A 21,308-nucleotide genomic window follows, 5' to 3' on the forward strand; every position below is an offset into this window, starting at 1 on the left:
GCTGCCTGCGTGTGTTGTGCCACTTGGCAGGTCTTAAGGACCCCAGCCAGAGTACTGGAATATTTTAAGCACTCACTGAGCATTCAGCTGCATAAACTCCAGTTTTTTCACATGCTCTTCTCCTTTAAACTCAGCTGTTTTCTCTCAGCATAGATCTTTCTTTCAGTAAAACAATCAAGAAACTGCTTGGATTATCTTTTTCTATCCCAAGACGCTAGAACACATCTGGGAACAAACTAGAGTTTGTTTTAAAGCTGATCTCAATGTTTTCCTGCCTTCAAAATCAAACCTCCACACTGCCTCTTGTTCATTCTAAAAATAATTGCTTTGTTTTGGGTCATAGTAATTATAAAGATCTATTTTTTTAGGTAAGAGAAATATAAACATATTTAAAAATACATACCAATTTCTAAAACCAGAAAATAAAGTAACAGTGAGGAAGAATGGGATTTAGTGTTAAATCTGGTAGAGATAATAGCCAGCTTTTCTAGTGCCTTGTGGTTTGTGAGGTGTTTTGTATATTTTATCCAGGATTCTAAACATCATATGGCAAAGAAACGGAAGAGTTTCTTACTTACTTGTATGTTTCAGGCTGTAGCCACTCAATAGACCACCATAAACCACTCTTCTTTGACCAACAACGCCAAATCTACTAAGCAACATTTGGTACAAAGCCTTTAAAATACTGCTTTCCTCTTAAAGCAGCTCTCACTCACTCTGTAGAGATACATTGTCTGCTGGATCTCTTCTTTAATTATTTTTAATTATATTTGAAATATTAGAGGTAGCAAAATGGAAAGACTTCTCTTACCCAGCTACATCCAGTCCCTACATAATCTCCCACCAAGCAGACCTATAGCTTTAACATTTTCCTCATTGTCATTGAAAACCTATGTGCATGCAACCAAATTTTTGTTTAACATTTGTGCTTGTATATCTTACAGACATTTCAAATTTCTCATGCTGAAAGTGTTACCACCTTCCCAAAATTTGCTCTCTGGTAAATGTCCAGTGTCATAAGTGTCACTACACTGTTTAAATTTAATCTGACCTAGCACTTGCCACTGTCTTCTTTATTTTTAAACTTATATTTGATATGGTGGCAAATTATGTTCACTCTTTTGACAGATACCCCAAGCCAATTATCTTTCGTCATATCTACTAGCACCAAATTGATCGAAGCCATTATTATTCTCTTCTCAGTCACACTTCCTGAGCTCCTGATTGCTCTCTTCTGCTGCTAACATAATTAGCCTTTTGTCTATGTAGCAACCAAAGTGATCTTTTAAAATCTCTATCCAAACTTTATACTCAAAATCTTCCAATCACCTCTTTCCTCTTGCATTTTTTTAAAAGTAGCTACAGAAATGTGATTTACCATTAACACTGTTAATAAAAATACACTCCACTAACTGTCTACATTCACAGCTCTTAGGCTCTACTTGCATCCTACAGACCACAAATCAGCCAACTCTTCTGTCACTTTATACTCACAATCAGTTTCCTCTAGTTTCTATCAACAATAATACCATCACTTTTTTCTGGCAATCCAGGGGTTTCTATCATTCATCATAAAACTCTTCCATCATCTACCCAGTATTCAATCCCTAATGTATTTCTTTAGGTATTTTTTTACATCAGTATAGTGCTTCCAGTACTAAAGTCTGCATTAATTTGCTTTGACCACTATAAGAAAGTACCAGAAACTGAAAGACTTATATGATGAAGTTGGTGGACTGTGATTGTGAAGGCTAGAAATCTGAAATCATGGTATTATTGGAGCCAGTTCCTTCGGAAAGCAATGAATTTTTAAGGTTCAGTACCATTCTTTAAGCCCTAGTTTGAAGATAGCTCTCTTAGTGTCTCCAGGGCATTATCACTGCAGTTCTTATCATTAGATTTTCTCTTGCAATATGAGCACCATTTGTTTTGGGTTGAGGGCTAAACTCTTGTCCCTATTTTAGTTTGGTTGTCTCTATGAACACCCTATTTCAAGCAAGGTCATGATCTGAGGCATTGAGAATCAGTAGCTCATATGGATTTGAAGGACAGAGCATACAGTTAAATCCTGGTCATAATTTAATTTTGGTTGTCAGTTTTATTATCCAGGGAAAACTATGCAAATTCAAGAAAAAAAAAGCTAACTTAGGAAAGTGCCTGAGAATCATATTTTAAAAAGCTAAGCAGGAGTTTTTAAGAGGTAGTGAAAGAGAGAAGAAATCTACAGAATAGGCATACAAAGGCAGATAAGTAGAAGAATAACAGGAAAGAGAGAAAAACAGGATAATTGCATGATACAGAACAAATAAGGTTAACAGTCAAATCTCATTGGCACTGGGGTGGCTGCCCTGATGCTCTTGCAAGGAACTTGAGGAACAGGAGGGCATGAAAGCTGGAACCAGGAATCTAAAGAGGCCCTAAAGGTGGACAAATGTATTGTTTTTCTCAAGAAGTTATATGATGAAGAGAAAGAAAGATCAAACCTTATAAGAAAAACAGTGGATTAAAGCAACAAGTATAATAACCACACACTGAAAGTAAGTGTATATGATATTTGATTTGTTCTTTATCTTACTGATTTGTAGGTTTCGGGCCAGCCAAATAGCTTAGTGGATTAAAGCTCCTGCTTAGGCAGACACAGTGGCTGGGGTTCGATCCCTGGCCTGCTGTGCTGCGCTGACCCCAGGGCATGCTGAGAGGGTGATTGAGACTGGGCATAGCACGTGCCTGTAATCCCAGCTCTTGGGAGGCTGAAAACAGGCAGATCACTACAAATGCAATCTAGTAGTGAGACCCTGTAGACCCTGTAGTGCCTTCCCTAAAATAAAAAAAAAGTATGTAGGCAATATCCCCCACCCCTAAAATGAAATACATACTTGTTGCAGGAAAAAGGATAGGAAAGAACGAAGAAACGAAGTAAAGAAGAGAGGAGAGACGGATGGAACAGACAATTAAAAACTAGCATAGTGTTACATTGGGGCAGCTTTTATTCTTGTGTAGAACACTATGATCAAATCTGAGCCAGATGCAATGAATTATAATGATGATCTTCAAATTAACCTGGAATTACCAAGATATGTAGCATTATATAGCACTGCAAAACACAAATCAATGCATGATAGAATTGGTAAGTGGAAACTAGGAGATCTGCAGCTAACAGCAATTCCCCCACCCCTAAAATGTAATCAATAGTAACATGAAGTGCACCTCTAACTTTGAGGTTTTGGAAAGTTGCAGATAACCCACTACTATTATGGGCTACTGGACTATATTGGATTATTTTGCTGAATTCACGCACCCACAATATTTAAATGGCATTCTAATACCCATCTCTGACAAAACTAAACAAAATAAAGGGATATAAATGAAGGACCATTTTGTATCTGTATATAAAAATAGGTAGGATAGATATATAGCTACTTTCTCTTAATTCAATGAGAAAAAGATTTTTACTGATAGTGTTTGGACAAAATATCATGTATGCATCTTGTACTATGAACAAGCACTATGAAGACAATATGCAATGTATTAATTATTGAAACTGTCCTGCTAACCTATTTTGAAATTGTCTCATTTCTCAATAAAATTAATTTTAAAAAGAACATAAGGCAAACTGCAACCAGTCAATCACTGGATAGTCAATGAATAGTACATAACTAGACACACAATTTTAAATATTTACTGAGTTAATATGGAGACATAATCAATGAATAATACCGCAAAGGATAATTCAGGTTACAAAATACATCTGCAGGGGCCGGCATGATAGCTCAGTGGTCTAAAGCACCTGCTTAGGCAAGGTTAGGCAAAAGCGCAGGGACTGTGGTTCTATCCCTGGCACCACATGCCACTCTAGCCCCACCCCCAGAGTGGGCTGAGCTGACCACAAAATAAATAAATAAACACACAAAATACATCTGCAAATATAAAAATGCATATACCAAAATCAAAATTGCAAAGCATAGAAGTGGGGATAAAAATCAAAGCAGAGAGAAAAAAATCCCATTTTCTTACAAAGCAAGAATATAAAAAAATACCAAATAGTTTGATTAAAAACAATGTCAATAATCACTTGTGCTTTCCTTCTCTCCCCCAACCCCTTGTCTCTAGTGATTGAACCTGGGACTTCCACACTGACCTACAACCTTAAACATTAATTAATTTATTTACTTATTTATTTATTTTTAAGTCATAGCCTCACTAAGTTGCCCAAACTGGATTTTATCTTGTGCTATTCCAGTTTCATCTTCTCAGATTACTGGGATTATAGGCATATAATCATATGTAAATGTATATATTGTCTTAAGGCACAAACTAAGGACAGGAAGGAGTACAACAGAAAGCTGGTGTCAGAAAAAGTCTTGAACATGTTATTCTAATTATGAGTTTCAAGCAGTAGAACAAATTTATTTATGAGTCTAAATAAAAGATCTTTGAAAAACAAGCTCTTGTCATGATAGGAAGTATTTTGTGACATTGAGAGGTCTTTTGGAATTTTACTAAACTGGATATAGTTTCTGCCTGTCTGAGAAATCTAATTAACACTCAGCTTTGGCTCTCTCTTCTATGAAGTAATTGTATTAATTGTTTCAATAATAAAACAATTATATTAATAATACAATGTGCATAACATGCCTGGCCATATGAAAGGTACTCAATAAATACGAATCTGCTTGGTTCCTTTTGTAATTTTTTTTTATTAAATGGACTTGGGAAAATATAATAAAATATGTATTCTAATAGCAAAAGTATTAATTAAAAACTTTAAAGGCTTTTGCAAAAGATTAATACTATAATTTCAATCTGTTATGTTAAGAAAATAAGGCATTTTGTTTTAAAAGCACATATGATGTGCTTTATTCTTTTTAAGTAAAGCGAATCTAAATTAATCAGAAAGGTTTTTGTGTTCCAGTGAAACTGCACTTAATTATTATTTTTTTAAAAAGCGCTTTAGGGCATTCAATTTTTAAAAAGGATAAGTTTACTAAGGTAGCTCCTATGCCATTTTCAAATTTATGACTTTCTGTTGATTTTATAACACACATTATAAAATTTGATAAGGACACAGACTTGCTTTAATTACAAAGCAGTGCATTCTTTAACCAGTGTTAGTGTTTCATTTTGGTGTTAATCACAATGGTCCTCTTCCTCTGATCAGAAACACATACACAAAACAGTTCTAGAGGGGCCGGGGAGATGGCTCAGTGGAATAATCACTTCCCTGGCAAGCGCAAGGGTCTGAGTTCAATCCCCAGTTTCGCAAAATAAAAAAAGTGAAACAGTTCTAGGTTTGGCAACGTTCTGCTTGATTTATGAAACTATTATGACTAAAGGAACAAAGTAACATATTCATTTAATTTTAGCCACTCAGCGATAACAATTGAAATGTACTTCCTGAGCTGGGACGATAGCTCAGTGGCGTAGTATCTGTCTGGCAAACAGCATGAGGTCATGAGTTTGAGACCTAGTACAAAAAAGAAAAAAATCCAACAAAATTTATTTCCTAGAAAAGAGTGCCATAAAAAATTCTAAATGTTGAACTATGTCAAAGAAAATTATATAAAAAGCAAATTTTCATAGTGCATTCAAATGATTTAGAATCACACTGAGGAAATCACCTTTAAAATAATGCCTATATAGCAAAACCTTTGGCTGTACAGATCTTTAGCATTGTTTATGCACAGCAGATTATTATTAATTCAGGTACATTCTGATGGTTACAGTTTATCGCCTACGTCGCTGGCTTGGATCCACACTTCTGGGTTTGTATGGTTCAGTCAAAGAGACCTGTGCTTCGAGTCTATATCAAGTCCCTTCCCATCTGCCACTCTGCTCTGGTCTCTTTTCTAGCCTCTGTGAATTAAGCAACTTTGTTACATCACTCCCTCCTGCCTTAATGAGCAGGCCTTAACAGCTAGCTGAGCCCAGACTGAGTCCTCTAAAACTGTGAACCAAATAGCCCTCTCCTCCTTGAAATGTGGGTGTTGGGTATTACATTCTAGTGATGGGAAATCTCACTAATAGTTATGCCTAGGCACAGGCAGAAAATAGTTCAAAATAAATGTGACTTAGGAGACATCATTTTTCATGTGTTCCATCTAAGGACAAATGATTGCACATTGAGCCTAAATCATGCCTTCCTGAAAAGATGACAAACTATTTATTAATTGACATCATATATTTATCCTTGGAATTGAAACCAAGGGAAGAAAAGTTTCTTGCTCGCTTGCAACTACTTTCATGAGTATTTCTCAAAGATTCAAATAATTGATCTTATATTTTTGCTCAGTTATTTTAAAATAAATGGTGTAGGTCAAATATAAACCTATAAATTTTTCCAATTCATTTTAACAAAATTTCTACCCATGTTGAAGAGTGCACAACATAAGAATGAGCTCTGACTACTATGCTCTGTAGGATGGTGAAAATGTTTCCCCAAGGAATGCCCTAAAAGCTTTCAGAAGGCTGGGTTACATAACGTGAGCAAACTTAATCAAAATTGAGAAGACTCAGCTAACTGGAGGATATCCCAACAGGTGAGAACACATCAAAAGTGCAAACTCCAAGGCTAGTACAGGACATTCACTATGTACTGGAAGGAGTTAGAAGCGACCATGACACTGACTTGATCATAATCAAAGGCAAATGAGTTTATTTTTCTAAAAATGAAAACAAAAATTAAAAGCATAATGATTGTAAAATAATTAAATGACAGCACTATTGAGGAATCTTAATGAGGAACTGTTTTCTCTGCATTTACCTACCTCCCGAGTGGAACACCTTACTTAATAAGAAAGGCAACTAAAGCGATTTGTCTGGGCCATACCCCCAGGTATTCACTACAGAGAAAATGAAAAAAAAAAAAAACAATAATATAATAGAAATTTTAAAAATAAACCTGGCCTAGATATTTTGTAAGCTGTTCATTATTTTGAGGAAAATCAAAGAGCAGCCCTTTTAACTCTCCTGAGTGAATTTAAACCAAGTGCTGGGTGGGAAGTGTTAAAATTATTTTACTCATCTTAGTGAAAGTGTAGTATAGTATTGCTTACATTGAGGAGGACACCGGCATGTTCCTCAAGTTCCTCAACCAATAAATAACATGTATGCATATTCATTACCAAGCAATACAGAGTTCTTTTTGCTAACATGGTTAGCTATTTAACAATGCTTAATTTTTCTAGTTTTGTATATGCGTTCTAAATATATCTTTTTTGTGAGAATGATAATGCCCAACTGCAGGAAAGGATGTTTTTTAGAAAGATAATTGATAGTCTATAGAAATATTCAGAGAAGGGCACACTAGAATTCTTCAGTCCATTTGCTAATAATTTCTTGAATATTTCTGTCTCTTAGAAATCTCTGGCTATAGAGATTTTTCATGAGGTTGTACACAGACAAACACACGAAGGTAAGAAATTCTCCACTCTCTACCAAAGGAGCAGAAATGCAGTATATTTAATGGCACTGATGGATAGTACATATATTTTCTCCTTCTTTAAACTTTCATTCAAGATGTAAAACTCTATGAAATTACCAGCACCCAATGATATCCTCCTCATGTTCCTCAGACCAAAATACTCTATGACCAAAAAAATCCTTGCTTAGTTTCTTTGTATGAATACACACACACACATACATGCACACTTCTTTCTTTTGTGATAGACAATTCTCCATAACAGAGAAAATCCCTGCAATTTTGTGGTGCTAGAGATGTGAGTATGCCTGTGAAGGTTCTGAGGACCATCTGGGAGAAGCAGGTCACAATCAGTGAGTGCACTTATTCTCAATTTTCCTAATTTTAGAATGTACCCAGATAAAATTAAAATTAGAATTAGAATGTACCTAGACCCTCAAGTATACCTACTGTTTCTGCAAAGACATTCTGTTTGTTAGGTTTTCTAGAACAGAATCAATTGAGGAACAGTATCTATCTATCTATCTATCTATCTATCTATCTATCTATCATCTATCATCTATCTATCATCTATTTATTATATAGCTTACAGGACTTATTAGATAAGCTAGGATCTGAGACATGATAGTGCACACCGGTCATGATGTGTTCACTTCAAGGACAAAGGATGCAGAATCTCTTCACAGAACAAGAAGGATCAATGATGCTAAACAAGTCCTGAACTGCAGGCCTGGAAGCTTCCTGAAGAGCGTCTGGCATGAGTCTATATTAAAAGGCTGAAAAAACTAATCTGATGTCTATAAGCAAAGATAATATGAAAATGTCCCCACTCCAACAAAACAGCTTTCCAAAGGAAGGCTGAGTTACCCTTTTATTTCATTTAGGATGAAGCCTATGAGTTGTTGCTGCTCACAGTTAGGGTATGGCTTTCTTCCTCTTCCGGTGCAGCTAGGGAGCCTCCGAGCCAACTATCTCTAGAAACACTTGACAGGCATAAGCCGAAGTGCAATTTACTAATCTAGTAGACGTTCTTAATCTAGTCAAATAGACAGTAGCACTTAATGCTCTCAGAGAGATTCTCTGGATCAATGGACCCCAATAGCAAACCTCTTTTCCCAGTTTGGGAAAGTAACTAGCAATTTAATTTTCAATTTTATAAAAATGGAATATCTGGAGAAATCATAAGCAGATCCCTTACAAAGTTTTAATTGTTTTTCATATGTGTAATTGTACTCTTTACCCTACTCTCATGGTGCCTCTGTTTTCTGGACCTTCTGAATTCCTAGTGCAGAAAATAGCTCGCTTCTGATTTGCTTATTCTCCTCACCTGAGTTCCAACTTCCTTCTGGCTGAGCCACTGTGACTCCTGTCTACCTGCTCTCTGCCTTCCAAAATTATCAGACCCTTCATCTTCAAGATCTGAATCTCCATTCCAGTCAATTTTATCCATTTCCAGTCAATTTTGTAGAGTGCCAAGAAGAAATCGAATGCATTTGTACACCTAGAAGCTTGCAAGTTCATATTGAAAGGGTATTCAAGAAACTAATATGTATTTATTTCCTAAGGCTTATACTTCCATTACTGTTTGAAGCATTAAAGGGACTGAAGACTACAAGTACTTTTAAAAGAAACTTCCTCATTTGAAAGGCACAACATTCACAATTATGTAAATCAACTGATTTTAGAAACATAATATTTATAAATATCTTCAGATCAAGCACATTTTGATAGAAAATGTTCAGAGCATCCATTACAAAAAAAAATTAAGAAACTACTGAAATATTCCCAAATGAACTGCAGAGTATGTGGTCTAAATTAAAGAAGTAAATGTAGAAAAGGAAGAGTAATGATGCTTTAAATAAATTGTTTTCACAAAATACTTTTTTATTACTTTTCCCATCACTTCTTTGGTTGATGCCCAATTATTTGATCTCTGAGGCTGCAATAACACAGTATTTCAAACTGGGAGGCTGAAATAATGGAACTTACTGCCTCACAGCTGTAGACACTGGATATATGAATTTAAGGCACTGGCAAACTTGATGCCTACTCATATCTGTGAAGAAAAATCTGTACCAAGCCTTTCACTTTGGCTGCCTCGTGTTCATTTGGAGTTGTCCCTGTATACTGCTCTCAAACATGTCCTTTTATCAGATATTAGTCATACTGGAGGAAGGTTCATTCTAATCACTTCATATATTTGAAAGAGTGTATCTCTTAAAATGGCACTGCCAAAATCTTATCTCCAGAGCACTATCTCTAAAACACTGTCTCACCTTCTGAGGTAACGGTTGTTGATACTGCAACGGATGAATCCTAGGGGAAAGAATTCAACCCATACTAGACTTACTCAAATGAAAGATGAGAATATTGGTCCCAAATTTATAAAAATGACTAAGGAGTTTGGGTAGAGTGAGGAAATCACAGAGTTTGTCACATTCAAGAATGTTATAGTATAACACAGTATGCCCACTTGGTCAAAAATGATCTAAAATTACATATATAATAGATATATAGCTATCAAGGGGTCCTCTTTTATCTGAACACCACAGATATTGCTCAGATCAGCCTATTGGTTTAGTAATGCATTAAGTAACAGTATTTAAAGTAAAAAAGCATTCTAAAATATATATTAATAGGGGGCTTGTCAAATAGCTCAGCAGATTAAAGCACCTGTAAGCAGGTGCAGGGACTGGGGTTTAGATCCCCGGGGCCTGCTATGCTGGCCCTGCCCCCGGGGCACACTGAGAATGCAATTGAGACTGGGCATGGTGGCGCATGCCTGTAATCCCAGTTCTTGGGAGGCTGTAAAAAGGCAGATCACTATGAGTCCGATCTATGAGACCCTGAATACCGTGTAGACCTTTCCAAAAAATACAAAAAAATAAAATAATATAAAATCTATATTAATAATGTAAGTTAAATTTAGTAAGTTATTTAACTATAAGGCTTTAGAACTTAGAACCTAAAAAAAATAAAAAATAAAAAATACATCAGAAAGACCCTGTAACTCAAATGTTACCAAAATCGGATGTATTTCACAATCATCTGAGAATCTGTTTAAAATATACAGGTTCCTGATCCCCACCCCTGATGTCTTGAATAGAGTTTCTGCAAATGTGTATTTGTTAGATACTCTCCAGGTGATTCTAATGCAGACTGCTTAATCCTTCTGCCTTGGTTTAGAGAGGAAATTGAGACCACTTTAAATTACATGTGTAATTTAAAGGGCCAAGGAGATAGCCCAGTGGCTTAAGCATGCCTGTTTGGCAAAACATAAGGTCCTGAATTCAATCTCTGGTAATAAATAAATAAATAAATAAATAAATAAATAAATAAATAGACAAGCAAACAAACAACATGTAGTACATGTCTAGTATGCATAATAAAAATGACCTAGTTCTGTTTTCATTTGGATCTGCAGAAAATTAGATGAGCAGAACTTACTTCAAGAATATCTCACTTGGGGGCCGGGGAGATGGCTCAGTGGAATAAGCGCTTCCCTGGCAAGCGCAAGGGCCTGAGTTCAATCCCCAGTTCCAAGAAAAAAAAAAAGAATATCTCGCTCAACAGACAGCAGCACAATTTATCTTACATTATGACCATTTAGTTAAGCAAGATTTTCTAACCTTTAGAGAAGTTTTCAGTCTGCCAATACTAACTATGGGTAAATTTTTTTAAATCAAATTAACAAACACCTTCTCCTGTGTGAGCCACATAATTTTCTAAGGGAGATGCTAGAAACTTACCGATGAAGTTCGGTCCACCTCACAGCGGCTGCTCAGAATAAAGCAGGCTTCAGCATCATCCATCCTAGATACGGACAGAGAAACAGAACAGTCTCACACCAAAATGGCTATAGATTGGCTGAAAAGGCAAGATTTTTAACCCTGGGTGCATATGCTACATGGAGAATATGTGTGTCCTTTGCTTAAATAAAAATTGAATTTCTAGCAGATCATGGCTATATTTGATACTGGCCAAAACTTTTGCTGGAATATATATTACTGTAGTTTACGAACAAAGCAAAAAAAAATTGTTATTGTCTTTCCTGATTGTATGTTTTCACTTAGGAGCTTTGCATAAATTAAGAAGGGTTGTTGGTCTGTATTTCGTGATTAATTGCATTGCAACATCATTCTTCAGTTAAACCATGAGAGGTTATAGTACTGCTCTGTATTCATAAATCAAACCCTCCTGTATACTCATATTTGCTATAGATGTGCATTTTCTTGTTCCAAACCCCTTCCCCTCGTGCTAACAATCTATATTTCCTAAACTTCATGATAAAAAAATAAGTCTTGGTGCATAGAAAATAATATTTTATTAGCATAGGAATGTTTCTTTTCAAAATGAGGATATGATTTAACATTCTGGTAAATTGTGATAAAATAAACCCTTTCTAAAAAAACATTTGTATGGAAAGATAAAATGTCCACGAAATTAATCCAAACCAAACAGTTCTGAAGAATGTTGAGTCATGCACCCAAGGATAATGTGTATTGGCTAACACTTTCTAAACATCATTTTCTCAACAAAGCAATTCAAAACTCATGCAGCTGACCTTTGGAATTTGTTTGGAGAATTCTATTCCTTATTCCTTGCATGGGGAGGTGTGTTGAAGAATGTATTAGTTAATATTAAATCCCAAGTCTCCTGGATGAAATTAGGGTATTAATTTGGGTATTAATTTAATTAGGGTATTAATTTCTGAAGTATTAGAAGCTGGATACCTCTTGGTTATCTTTGTACTTTCTTTCCCTCTCTCTCTCTCTCTCTCTCTCTCTCTCTCTCTCTCTCTCTCTCTCCCTCCTTCCCTCCCTTTCTTCTCTTTCACTATTTCTCTTTTATTTCTATGAAGGACTATTTCCTTTAAGTATGACTGACTTTGGTGAGAAATCCTTTTAATACTACTAATAATAAATTAGTATGTTAATCCTAATATAGCTTCCAGTTTAGATATTAATAGCTCAGATTAATTTCTTAGAAAAAGCTTCCCTGTGTTACACATATTCATACAAAAAATGTTATGGACATTACACATGTTTATTATGAGAGCATAATTCACACAACGAATTAAGCATAAATAAGTATCCATGCAAATAAATATAAAGGTCCAGATTATATTAATATCTAAGCAAATGTTTTTCTAGGGCACTAAAGTATGGTAAAAACAACAAATCATAAACACCCAAAGCAAAGGTTAATCTAAAGTACTAGAAACATCTGAAAATGTATAGAACATTCTTATATACAATGGCAACATATATTAAAAAATGTTTCATCCACCAAAAACTTTAACATCATTTCAGAAATATTATATCAGTTATATACTATTTATTAAGTCCTAATAGTTAGGGATGACATTTTTTTCAGAGAGAAAAATCACTGAAAAATTCCCAAGCTATATTGGCTTTAATATTTCTCTCTCAGATATAATTTTGAAGTTCTGACTACTAGGTCATCCATTGTACAAAGTGCATTTTGCTTTCCTTACACACACACCCAGACACACACACGCACACACACACACTCAGAGCCAATGGAGAAAACTTGCATAAATCACAGTATGCACAATATACACACATATACAGGCAACTTAAAAAAAGAAATAAAAGGAAGACAAGAAGGGAAGGTATGGGAAGGGGAGGGAAAGGGAGGAAAGGAGAGGGAAAGGAAGAAAAAATTGAACCTGCAGATTCATCTCAGTAGGATAGGACACAACCCTTCAAACCTGTATATCCATCTCAGTAGGAAGAAAATTTCAAATTTTGGGAGACTTTTAAATCTCCCCTTTAAGAACACATAGGACATCTTAAAGATAAACATGAAGATATGTTTAAAACTTTAAAAGAAACAAATCATTTAGCAAAACCATTTTCTACTACTACTAAGGATTTCTGGTTTGTGAACTAAATGTGTTATTTTACCAAAGTCCTGATTTCCTGACAGCCACAGGTTTGCCTTCCATGCTTTTACACTGCTCATGTGGTATGACCTCCATACCCTGTGGCCAGTGGTTAAGACTGCTGAACCACATCATGTAGGCTGACATATGCACAATGCCAAAGGGGCAGCTCAGTGGGACCTCTTCCTTTCCTGATTCTTCCAGCTGCCAGGATTCTTTTATCTCTAACCCCAGGAAACATAATTACTATCTGCTTAGTTCATATTTCTCACTCTTTAAATTTAAACCCTAGGTCTTTATTTTAATATCTCACATAATGCTCAGTCCAAGCTTTTGATCTGTGGAAAAAAGTGGTATTGAAGATGTTATCACCTATGCTAGTAAAAGTGAATCTGGACACCTCTGCCCATCTAGGACAACAGAGATAACTACAGCATGTTGCACTTCCTGCACCATGGGGACACAATCTGTGGACCATTTGCATCCTCTCACAATGCTGAGAATGATGAATAAATACACTGGTTTTGTTTTCTTTTTCTTTTTTTTTTTTTTTTTGCAGTGGTGTGTGGTGGGGACTGGGGATTGAACTCAGGCCCTTGCACTTGCCAGGGAAGTGCTTATTCCACTCAGCCACCTCTCTGGCCCTGGTTTTGTTTTTCTAAAATTTTAATTTGACCAATAATGAAAGTCAGGCTAAATGCTGTACTCGAATATAGCAAAACAAATTTTGCAACACTGAAAATTACTACCGTATGATGATGAAAAATTATATTAAGCACTCACTCAAAATTGTGAAAGATAGAAAATAGGCAAGGGTACCTACTTTGCTCGCAATAGGTCCTGGTCTTTAAGGGCTGACCCTTGAAGGTAGATGACTCTTTGGGACCACATTGGAATCTGTAGCACCCTTCGAACCTGCACATCCATCTCAGTAGGACACAAGATCACCACATAATAATCCTATTTAAAGCAAAGAGGGCAGTGTAACAGAAACAATAAGGTTTTATCTAATCCCACATAGGTAAATAAAATACTTAAGAATATTTTGAAGAATTTTTGAAATATAAATGTTAAATTGAAATAAACTTTAATGAATAAAAGTTTTCATATAAGGCAGGTGTGGCAGTACGTACCTGTAATCCCAACATTTTTGGAATCTAAAGAAAAAAGATAACAAGTTCTGGGGCAGGTGGGCAACTTAGAAATTTGCAGAAACCATTTCTCTACTAAAAATAGAAAAAGAGCTGAGGATGTAGTTTAATCCTCAGTCCTGTGAAATGTTCATGTTCAAACCTCTGTACTGAAAAATAATCACATTTAAAACAAGTATATATTGAATATAATTGCAGTAAAATAAATAAAACTGAGATATACACAAATCTCAAAAATTATTGATTCTAACTCTTTGTAATAAGTTTGTATCATACAGGTAAGTGATCAGCTATTATAGTTTAAGTACTCTTTCAGGTACAGTGTTTAGTAATAAAAACTCAACCTAAAATATACTTTGCATATACAACAGAAGTGTTCAAGAATCACTCCATGCTTAAAATTTTCATCTATTCATTAAAATCAACAATGTGAGGAGCCAATAGAAGAGCACTTAACTAGCATTGGTTCAAACCTGAGTTAAATCAACAGTAAAGTAAAACAAAGGAACAAACAAACAGTGTTGGTAATTTACCCATAAATATGTTAACATTATGAATTGGTGATCTTCAATAATTTTTTTTTGGTGGAACCAGCGATTGAACTCAGGCCCTTGTGCTTGCCAGGCAAGCGCTTATTCTACTGAGCCATCTCCCTGGCCCTTCAATAATTATTGATGAGTATTTGAGTAAGAATGCATAAAAACATTCAACATACTAACAATGTAAATAAAAGAATTTGAAATCAAAATATTTAAAACATATGGACCTGGGGAGAAAATACAAAAGTATTCTAAATGACAAAATTAACTGAAACAAACTAATCTATAGCAATAGAATTTTTCCACTGTACATTCATCATTTTATTGAAATGGACTATGCTTAGTGGAAGTCTTGAGAGTTTTAACAATTCTCTCTATACGTCCTAGACAAAGTTAGTTAATGTTGAATCAATATTTTCCCTAAAAAATACATTCTGACGGCTTAAAATGAATAAACTAGACCTTATAAAAAGTGTTAAATATATCCAAAATATAGGGGATGGGGAGATAGCTTGATAGAATAAGCGCTTGCCTAGGCAAGAGTCTATCCTTGGTTCCTCAAAAAAAAAAAAATCCAAAAAATGAAGGAAGAACACAAATGAATTTGTATAAAGACAAATATATAATGTGGTATCATTAATAAATTAGATTTTTAAAATACAAAATTATACTATCTTTACTGGTTTCCAAAATATTCATTATACTCTACAGGGCAAAGATAACTAGATATCTTCTGCAATGTCTTGATCTGGAATTATTCAATCACTTTTCTTTTTTTTTTTTTTTTTTTTTTTTTTTTTTCTTTTTCGGAACTGGGGATTGAACTCAGACCCTTGCATTTGCCAGGAAAGCGCTTATTCCACTGAGCCATCTACCCGGCCTATTCAATCTCTTGACACAAAATTGTTGAGGAAATACAATGCTACTCTTTGTTTTTGTATCTGGTCAACTACATTAGCAGGAAAGAAGTCTACCTAAATCGACATTGCCCCACGAATCATGGAAAGCAGAAGTGCCAAGGCTTTATCTACAGAAACAAATGAAGAGCTAACCTCTTATTTTCACCTGTTACTGTCCAACTTTTGGTTATTACTGCTTTTCTAAATAACACCTAGTTACACTCCAGGAAACAAATAAAAAATAGAAATTCTAGACTTCCACATTTCCATAGCCAATACTTTATATAAGTCGGCAGTGCTCAAGTGAGCAGATGATATTGAAATGATTTCTTCATTGTTTTAATATATTTTATGTTAAAATTCAATGTTTCATAAAAATACCATTTATGCTTTACCCAGAGATAAAAGCAATCCTTTATTTCAAAGAATTTTTTTTCTTTCCAACATGAACATGATTCCATCTGTCTTTTAGTGTAGATACAGAAGGAAACTTATACCATTTATTCTTCCAGCATTTTTTCTATGTGCCTGGTTATATTTGCCATTCATTTATTCTTTCTAAATTGGCTGCATGAAAAACAAGTTCTACGGAATGAGGCGCCCCTGTTAGTTAACTGACCTTGACAATATGTGGGGAGGTTTGATCTAGCATTGCGCATAATATAATTCAAACATACCTGTAGTCTTGGGTGAGCATAGAATTCATTTAAAAAATCCATGAGCAAATCAATCTTCAGTGAACTGACACAAAGAACAACATGCTTTTCAGTCTGTGCTCTGTGCCGACTATAATTTCCACCTGACTTTTGTCTCTCCATCCACAAATATGCCAACTGTTCAAACTGCAAAGCATTTTTTACAAGTGAATAAAAACACCAGACATGAGAATTTTTTTAAGAAAACCAGTGCAATAGTCTACTATAAGGTATTTAAACTTTCTTAGATATTCTTTGAGATTCAAAAGATCAGTGATACCTTCTACAGACTTCTTTCATTTCTGCAAAGGCTATAAATGTGCCCCAGGGGCTTCAGGTCATTCAGGAAACATATTAAAATGATGTTGCTAATATATTATATCAGGTCACTAATGGCTTTGTGCATCCGCTCTGTGTGCAGCGTGATAGGGTAAGTCATCGTGTGCTGAGCAATGCAAAAAGGCCTCGGAGGTATTTCTCCACATTTGTTTCTTGTGTTCTGCCTACTTGTCCTGCTGTGGAAGAAAACCTTACCATGCCCAAGGCTGCCTTTGAGCTGTACAGTAGTATGCACCAGGGCACAGGGGTGGGCTCTAGGGAGGAAAAAAGGCATCAGAGTGGGCCAATCAGCTTTGGGCCTACCAGGGTACATTTAAGTGCCCCACAGTCAAACTGTGTAATCTCCATGCAAGTATAATTAGTGCTGGCTATATCTGATTTCTGACTTGCTCACTCACGAGCACCCAGGGCTCACTACAAGAAAGGGCTGGAAATTGCTTCTACTTAGGTAGAGTCACATTTTCTAATGCTGTCCCTTTGCAACATCTCTTATTGCTCAAAGTGCTGCATAGTGTTTGCATATTACATCCACATGTTCTCTTAGTTGATCAATATAGATAATAAATTTTTAAAACTTGTCTGTTCATGTATTTTCAACAGTGATGTGAAATGAAGTATTTCCTTAGTCTATTATCCTAAAATTTACAGTTAAATTTTCACGTTAATACAGTTATATACTCTACAATAATCAAATATACTAATAGCATGTGCTAGTATATTGTTGTTATCTCAGTAAACTACCCTGTATTCTTATTAAATATAAAATATTCAATGTTATGACTGTATGTGACTATAAAATTTAACAAGGTTATCTTACCTGTATTGGAAGAACCACAAGAGCAACACAGATCATGGCAACCACGAAGAGCTTGGAGGACCACGTTTCAGGAGTGACATCACCAAAGCCCACAGTTGAAAATGTCACAATGCAAAAATAGAGAGAGTCAAAGAGATTTAGCTTCTTGCCTATTCGTTCCAGATGCTGGATTCCACAAATGCTGAAGAAAAAATATGCATTAGAATTAAAACGTGCAAACTGGATACAATTTTTTCTCATCATTATTCTTTTGAAATCAAAGTTACCTCATAAAGCTATTTAATAACTAGTCTTTCATACATGAGAATATTTTTCCCAGAGAAATATGTTAAGGTTTTCTATTCATTCTATACTACTAACCACACATAGTCTTTTTTTTGATTAATAGTTCCCAAAAATGCTAACCAAAGTACAACAATGTATATTTCAGGATCATGTAAAATAAGTAGACTAAATTTCTTGGGTAACACACAAAGATAGCTAGAATATGCAGTACATGCATAGCTAGAAGGATGTGCTAGAATACTTGGCAGTATGACATACTGAATGGCATCTCATGACAGTATGCTAAATTGAGAAAAGACAGAAATGGATTCAAAGCAACATTTCTAACCCAAAAAGCAGCAGAGCATAAAGATTTAAAAATTTTCAGCCTCACCAGATTGTGTAGAATAAAAATGATCTGCTGTATAAAACACAAAGGGTGGGAATTAATCTGAATAGAAGAAAGCCGGATGTTATTTATGGAGAAAATGGAATGTAGGCCTTTAAGAAATCTTTGAGATTGCCATACCAGGCCAAGAGTACCAGTGCCTGAGGTAGAACAATTTCAAGAAAGGGGCCAGGTGTTGGTGGGGTTCTGGGTTTGTGCATTCTGGTAGGTTTTCCCTGAGCTACCACAAATATGTAACACAATGGCTCAAGGGCACAACGGCATCTCCAGCAGGCCCAAGCATGGATCAGGCTGCTATTCCAGAGGAAATAAATGATCACCTTAGCAGCATTCACACGGTGCAAATTCTACCGCTGTGCAGAATCCATGAGCTGAGCTGGAATGTTGCAGAGGTTTCGAAGGGCATCTGGAGAGTCATGGAGCCAGAAAGAGGAGCCACAGAGATGGAGCCCCAGATGAGGCAGTGCCTCATCAGTAACTTCCCCAGACCCTCCTTGGACAAGCCACAGTGTACAATGCGAGGGCAGGACACTGCAGCCACCAAGCAACAACTTGGGCAGGCAGTTGTGTAGCCTGTAACTAGAAGAGCCATGAGACTGTCTAGAACCTCAGATTCCAACTCCACTCAGTACTTCCAAAGTTATGGCATGGGTCAAAGAAAATTATCCTCAAGCCGCAGTGCTTAATGTTCACCTTGTTGAATTTTAACTTGGTAATAGAACACATTAACACTTTTGGAGGCATTAAGATAAAATGACGGTATATTGCATGTGCAAGGGGAATGGATAATGGGAGCTGGGAAAAAATGTAATAATTTCAATGAATCATTTCCAAGATTCATTTTGAATCTTAAATCCTGAGGTCAACAATGTTAAGAAATTAACTTTTTAGTAAAAATTATCAGTAACAGAAACAGTGGTCTTATCAAATGGCTCGAAAGAATTAGCTAGGACTCCTTGCCCTTCCACTTTTCACCATGTGATGACACACTAACAAGGCACTGTCTTAGATGCAAGTGGTCCTCACCAGGCACCAAGTTTGCGGCACCTTAGACATCACAATGTCTGCAACTGTAAAAAAAGTATGCATTTAATAAATTTCTCAGACTCAAGTATTTTGTTATAACACTAATGGGCTAACAGTAATGAAATACTACTTAGAAAAGGAAAAGGGGAGGGAGGGAATAAAAGAAAAGGAACAAAATGAGGGAGGGAGGGAAGGATGAAGGGAGGGAAATCTACTACTGGTTTGTACATGTTACAAGAGAGACAAATTCATAAAACTTATTGAGTGAAGTCAGATGCAAAAGAACACATGTTCCTGTTTATGTGGAATCTTCACAAAAAGACAGACAGCAGATTAGTGGTTTCCTGGGAGTGACAGTGGAAATGTGGTGATGGGAATGTTCCATAAATGGACTGTGGTAATGGCTGCACAAGGCTGTAAATATGTAAAAATATGACTGAATTTACACTTAAAATGCATGAAGTGGATGGTGTGTAAATTACGCTTCTATAAAGTTATTCAAAAATCTCAGTGTATGCTTTTGGACACCCACAATAGTGTGTTTCTCTCTACAAATGGGCAGCAGAATTATGACAACCATGCAAAATTAAATTGTGTTTCATGGTTAAGTACCAGAATTCATTTTTCTAGCCTTTGTAGATACTTTTCCTATTTGTCTAAATTACATGTCATGAATACCCAAAGGTCTGAATCTTCTTCTGTGATTTTGAAGTATAAACTAGTAAATGGTTAGATGGCTGAAGAAGTACACAGGTAGATAAATCAGGAGAGAAAGTAGGGCAGTTATCAGTTTACTTCCAAAGTAAGAACTCTTTGTTTTTTTAACTACAAGTCTCCCAAATGGTTCAGTGAAATTGCTTTGGGATTTTGTGCAAGCCACAAACACACAGAAACCAATGAGTTGATCCACATGTTTATTTGCTCAGCTGTCCCTATGCAATAGCGCTGTGCTATTACGAAGCTATTCCAATGACACTTCATATAAACAAAGAAACCTATGATAATAGTAGACATTTCTATGGAGTCAGTTATTTTAAAATTTTAATCTCAAATCAGATATATTTAATAATGTGAACAATGTGTGCATAATTGTTACACTTGATAGACAATTCAATGAAAAGAAAAGCAGATAGGGCTGATGAGAGAGCTCAGCAGTCTAACGTGCATGCTTAGGCAAGCTTAGGAAAAGTACAGGCCCCATGGTTCAATCCTAGGCATCACATGCTGCACCAGCCCTATCCACCCACATGATGGGCTGGGCTGGTCACAAAAGAAAAGAAATAAATTTAATTAATTAATTAATTTAATTACTCATGTTTAAGAATTCAATTAAATTAAATTAAGTTACTTGTGTTTAAGAATTCAAATATTTCTGTACTGAGCCCACTGGGAAATGCAGTGCATGTTAGGCCTGACCTCGTCCACAAACAGCTGCCTGGGAGAACAATCACAAGCATCCGCAGGAGGTCAGATCTCCCTGCTGCACCCACTCAAGCCCAGGTATTTTAAAATATCATACTCTTTTATCAGTTCAAAAAATAGTCTTGCAAACCAAAATTGGATAGAAGCAAACTGACAATTTGGGCAGTAACGGGTCAGCCTCCACTCCTGACCTGCTGTTTGTGTTTGGCAACAAATGATCTCTGGCCCAGCAGCTTAAACAAGCAACTACTTACAAGGGAGGCATCAGCTATCCTGTGAGTTACAGGTCCTTCAACCTGGAAGGACTCTCAGCAGTTCTGCCACCACGAGGTCCACACCACCATCTCCACAACGAAGCAGCTCCTTCTTTGCTGCCCAGAGGAACCACAGATGCTGCGCTGTCCTCCACCCACACACACACA

The 21,308-nt window shown here is 35.9% G+C and overlaps 1 protein-coding gene across 3 annotated transcripts in view; it reads right to left on the reverse strand.

Moving 5' to 3' along the window:
- Kcnt2 (potassium sodium-activated channel subfamily T member 2) overlaps positions 1–21,308 on the reverse strand; it is a 417,549-nt gene that overhangs the window by 190,288 nt on the left and 205,953 nt on the right. For all 3 annotated transcript variants that reach the window (XM_023707734.1, XM_023707733.1, XM_004625302.2), the window contains 4 exons: positions 17,766–17,946; positions 16,592–16,756; positions 14,149–14,285; positions 11,167–11,230 (listed from right to left, as the gene is read on the reverse strand). In XM_023707734.1, coding sequence (XP_023563502.1) covers positions 11,167–11,230; positions 14,149–14,285; positions 16,592–16,756; positions 17,766–17,946 — 547 coding nt within the window. The remainder of the gene's footprint in view (positions 1–11,166; positions 11,231–14,148; positions 14,286–16,591; positions 16,757–17,765; positions 17,947–21,308) is intronic.

The sequence above is a fragment of the Octodon degus genome, unplaced genomic scaffold, assembly GCF_000260255.1.
Source record: "Octodon degus isolate 3935 unplaced genomic scaffold, OctDeg1.0 scaffold00009, whole genome shotgun sequence".
Taxonomy (NCBI): Eukaryota; Metazoa; Chordata; class Mammalia; order Rodentia; family Octodontidae; genus Octodon; species Octodon degus.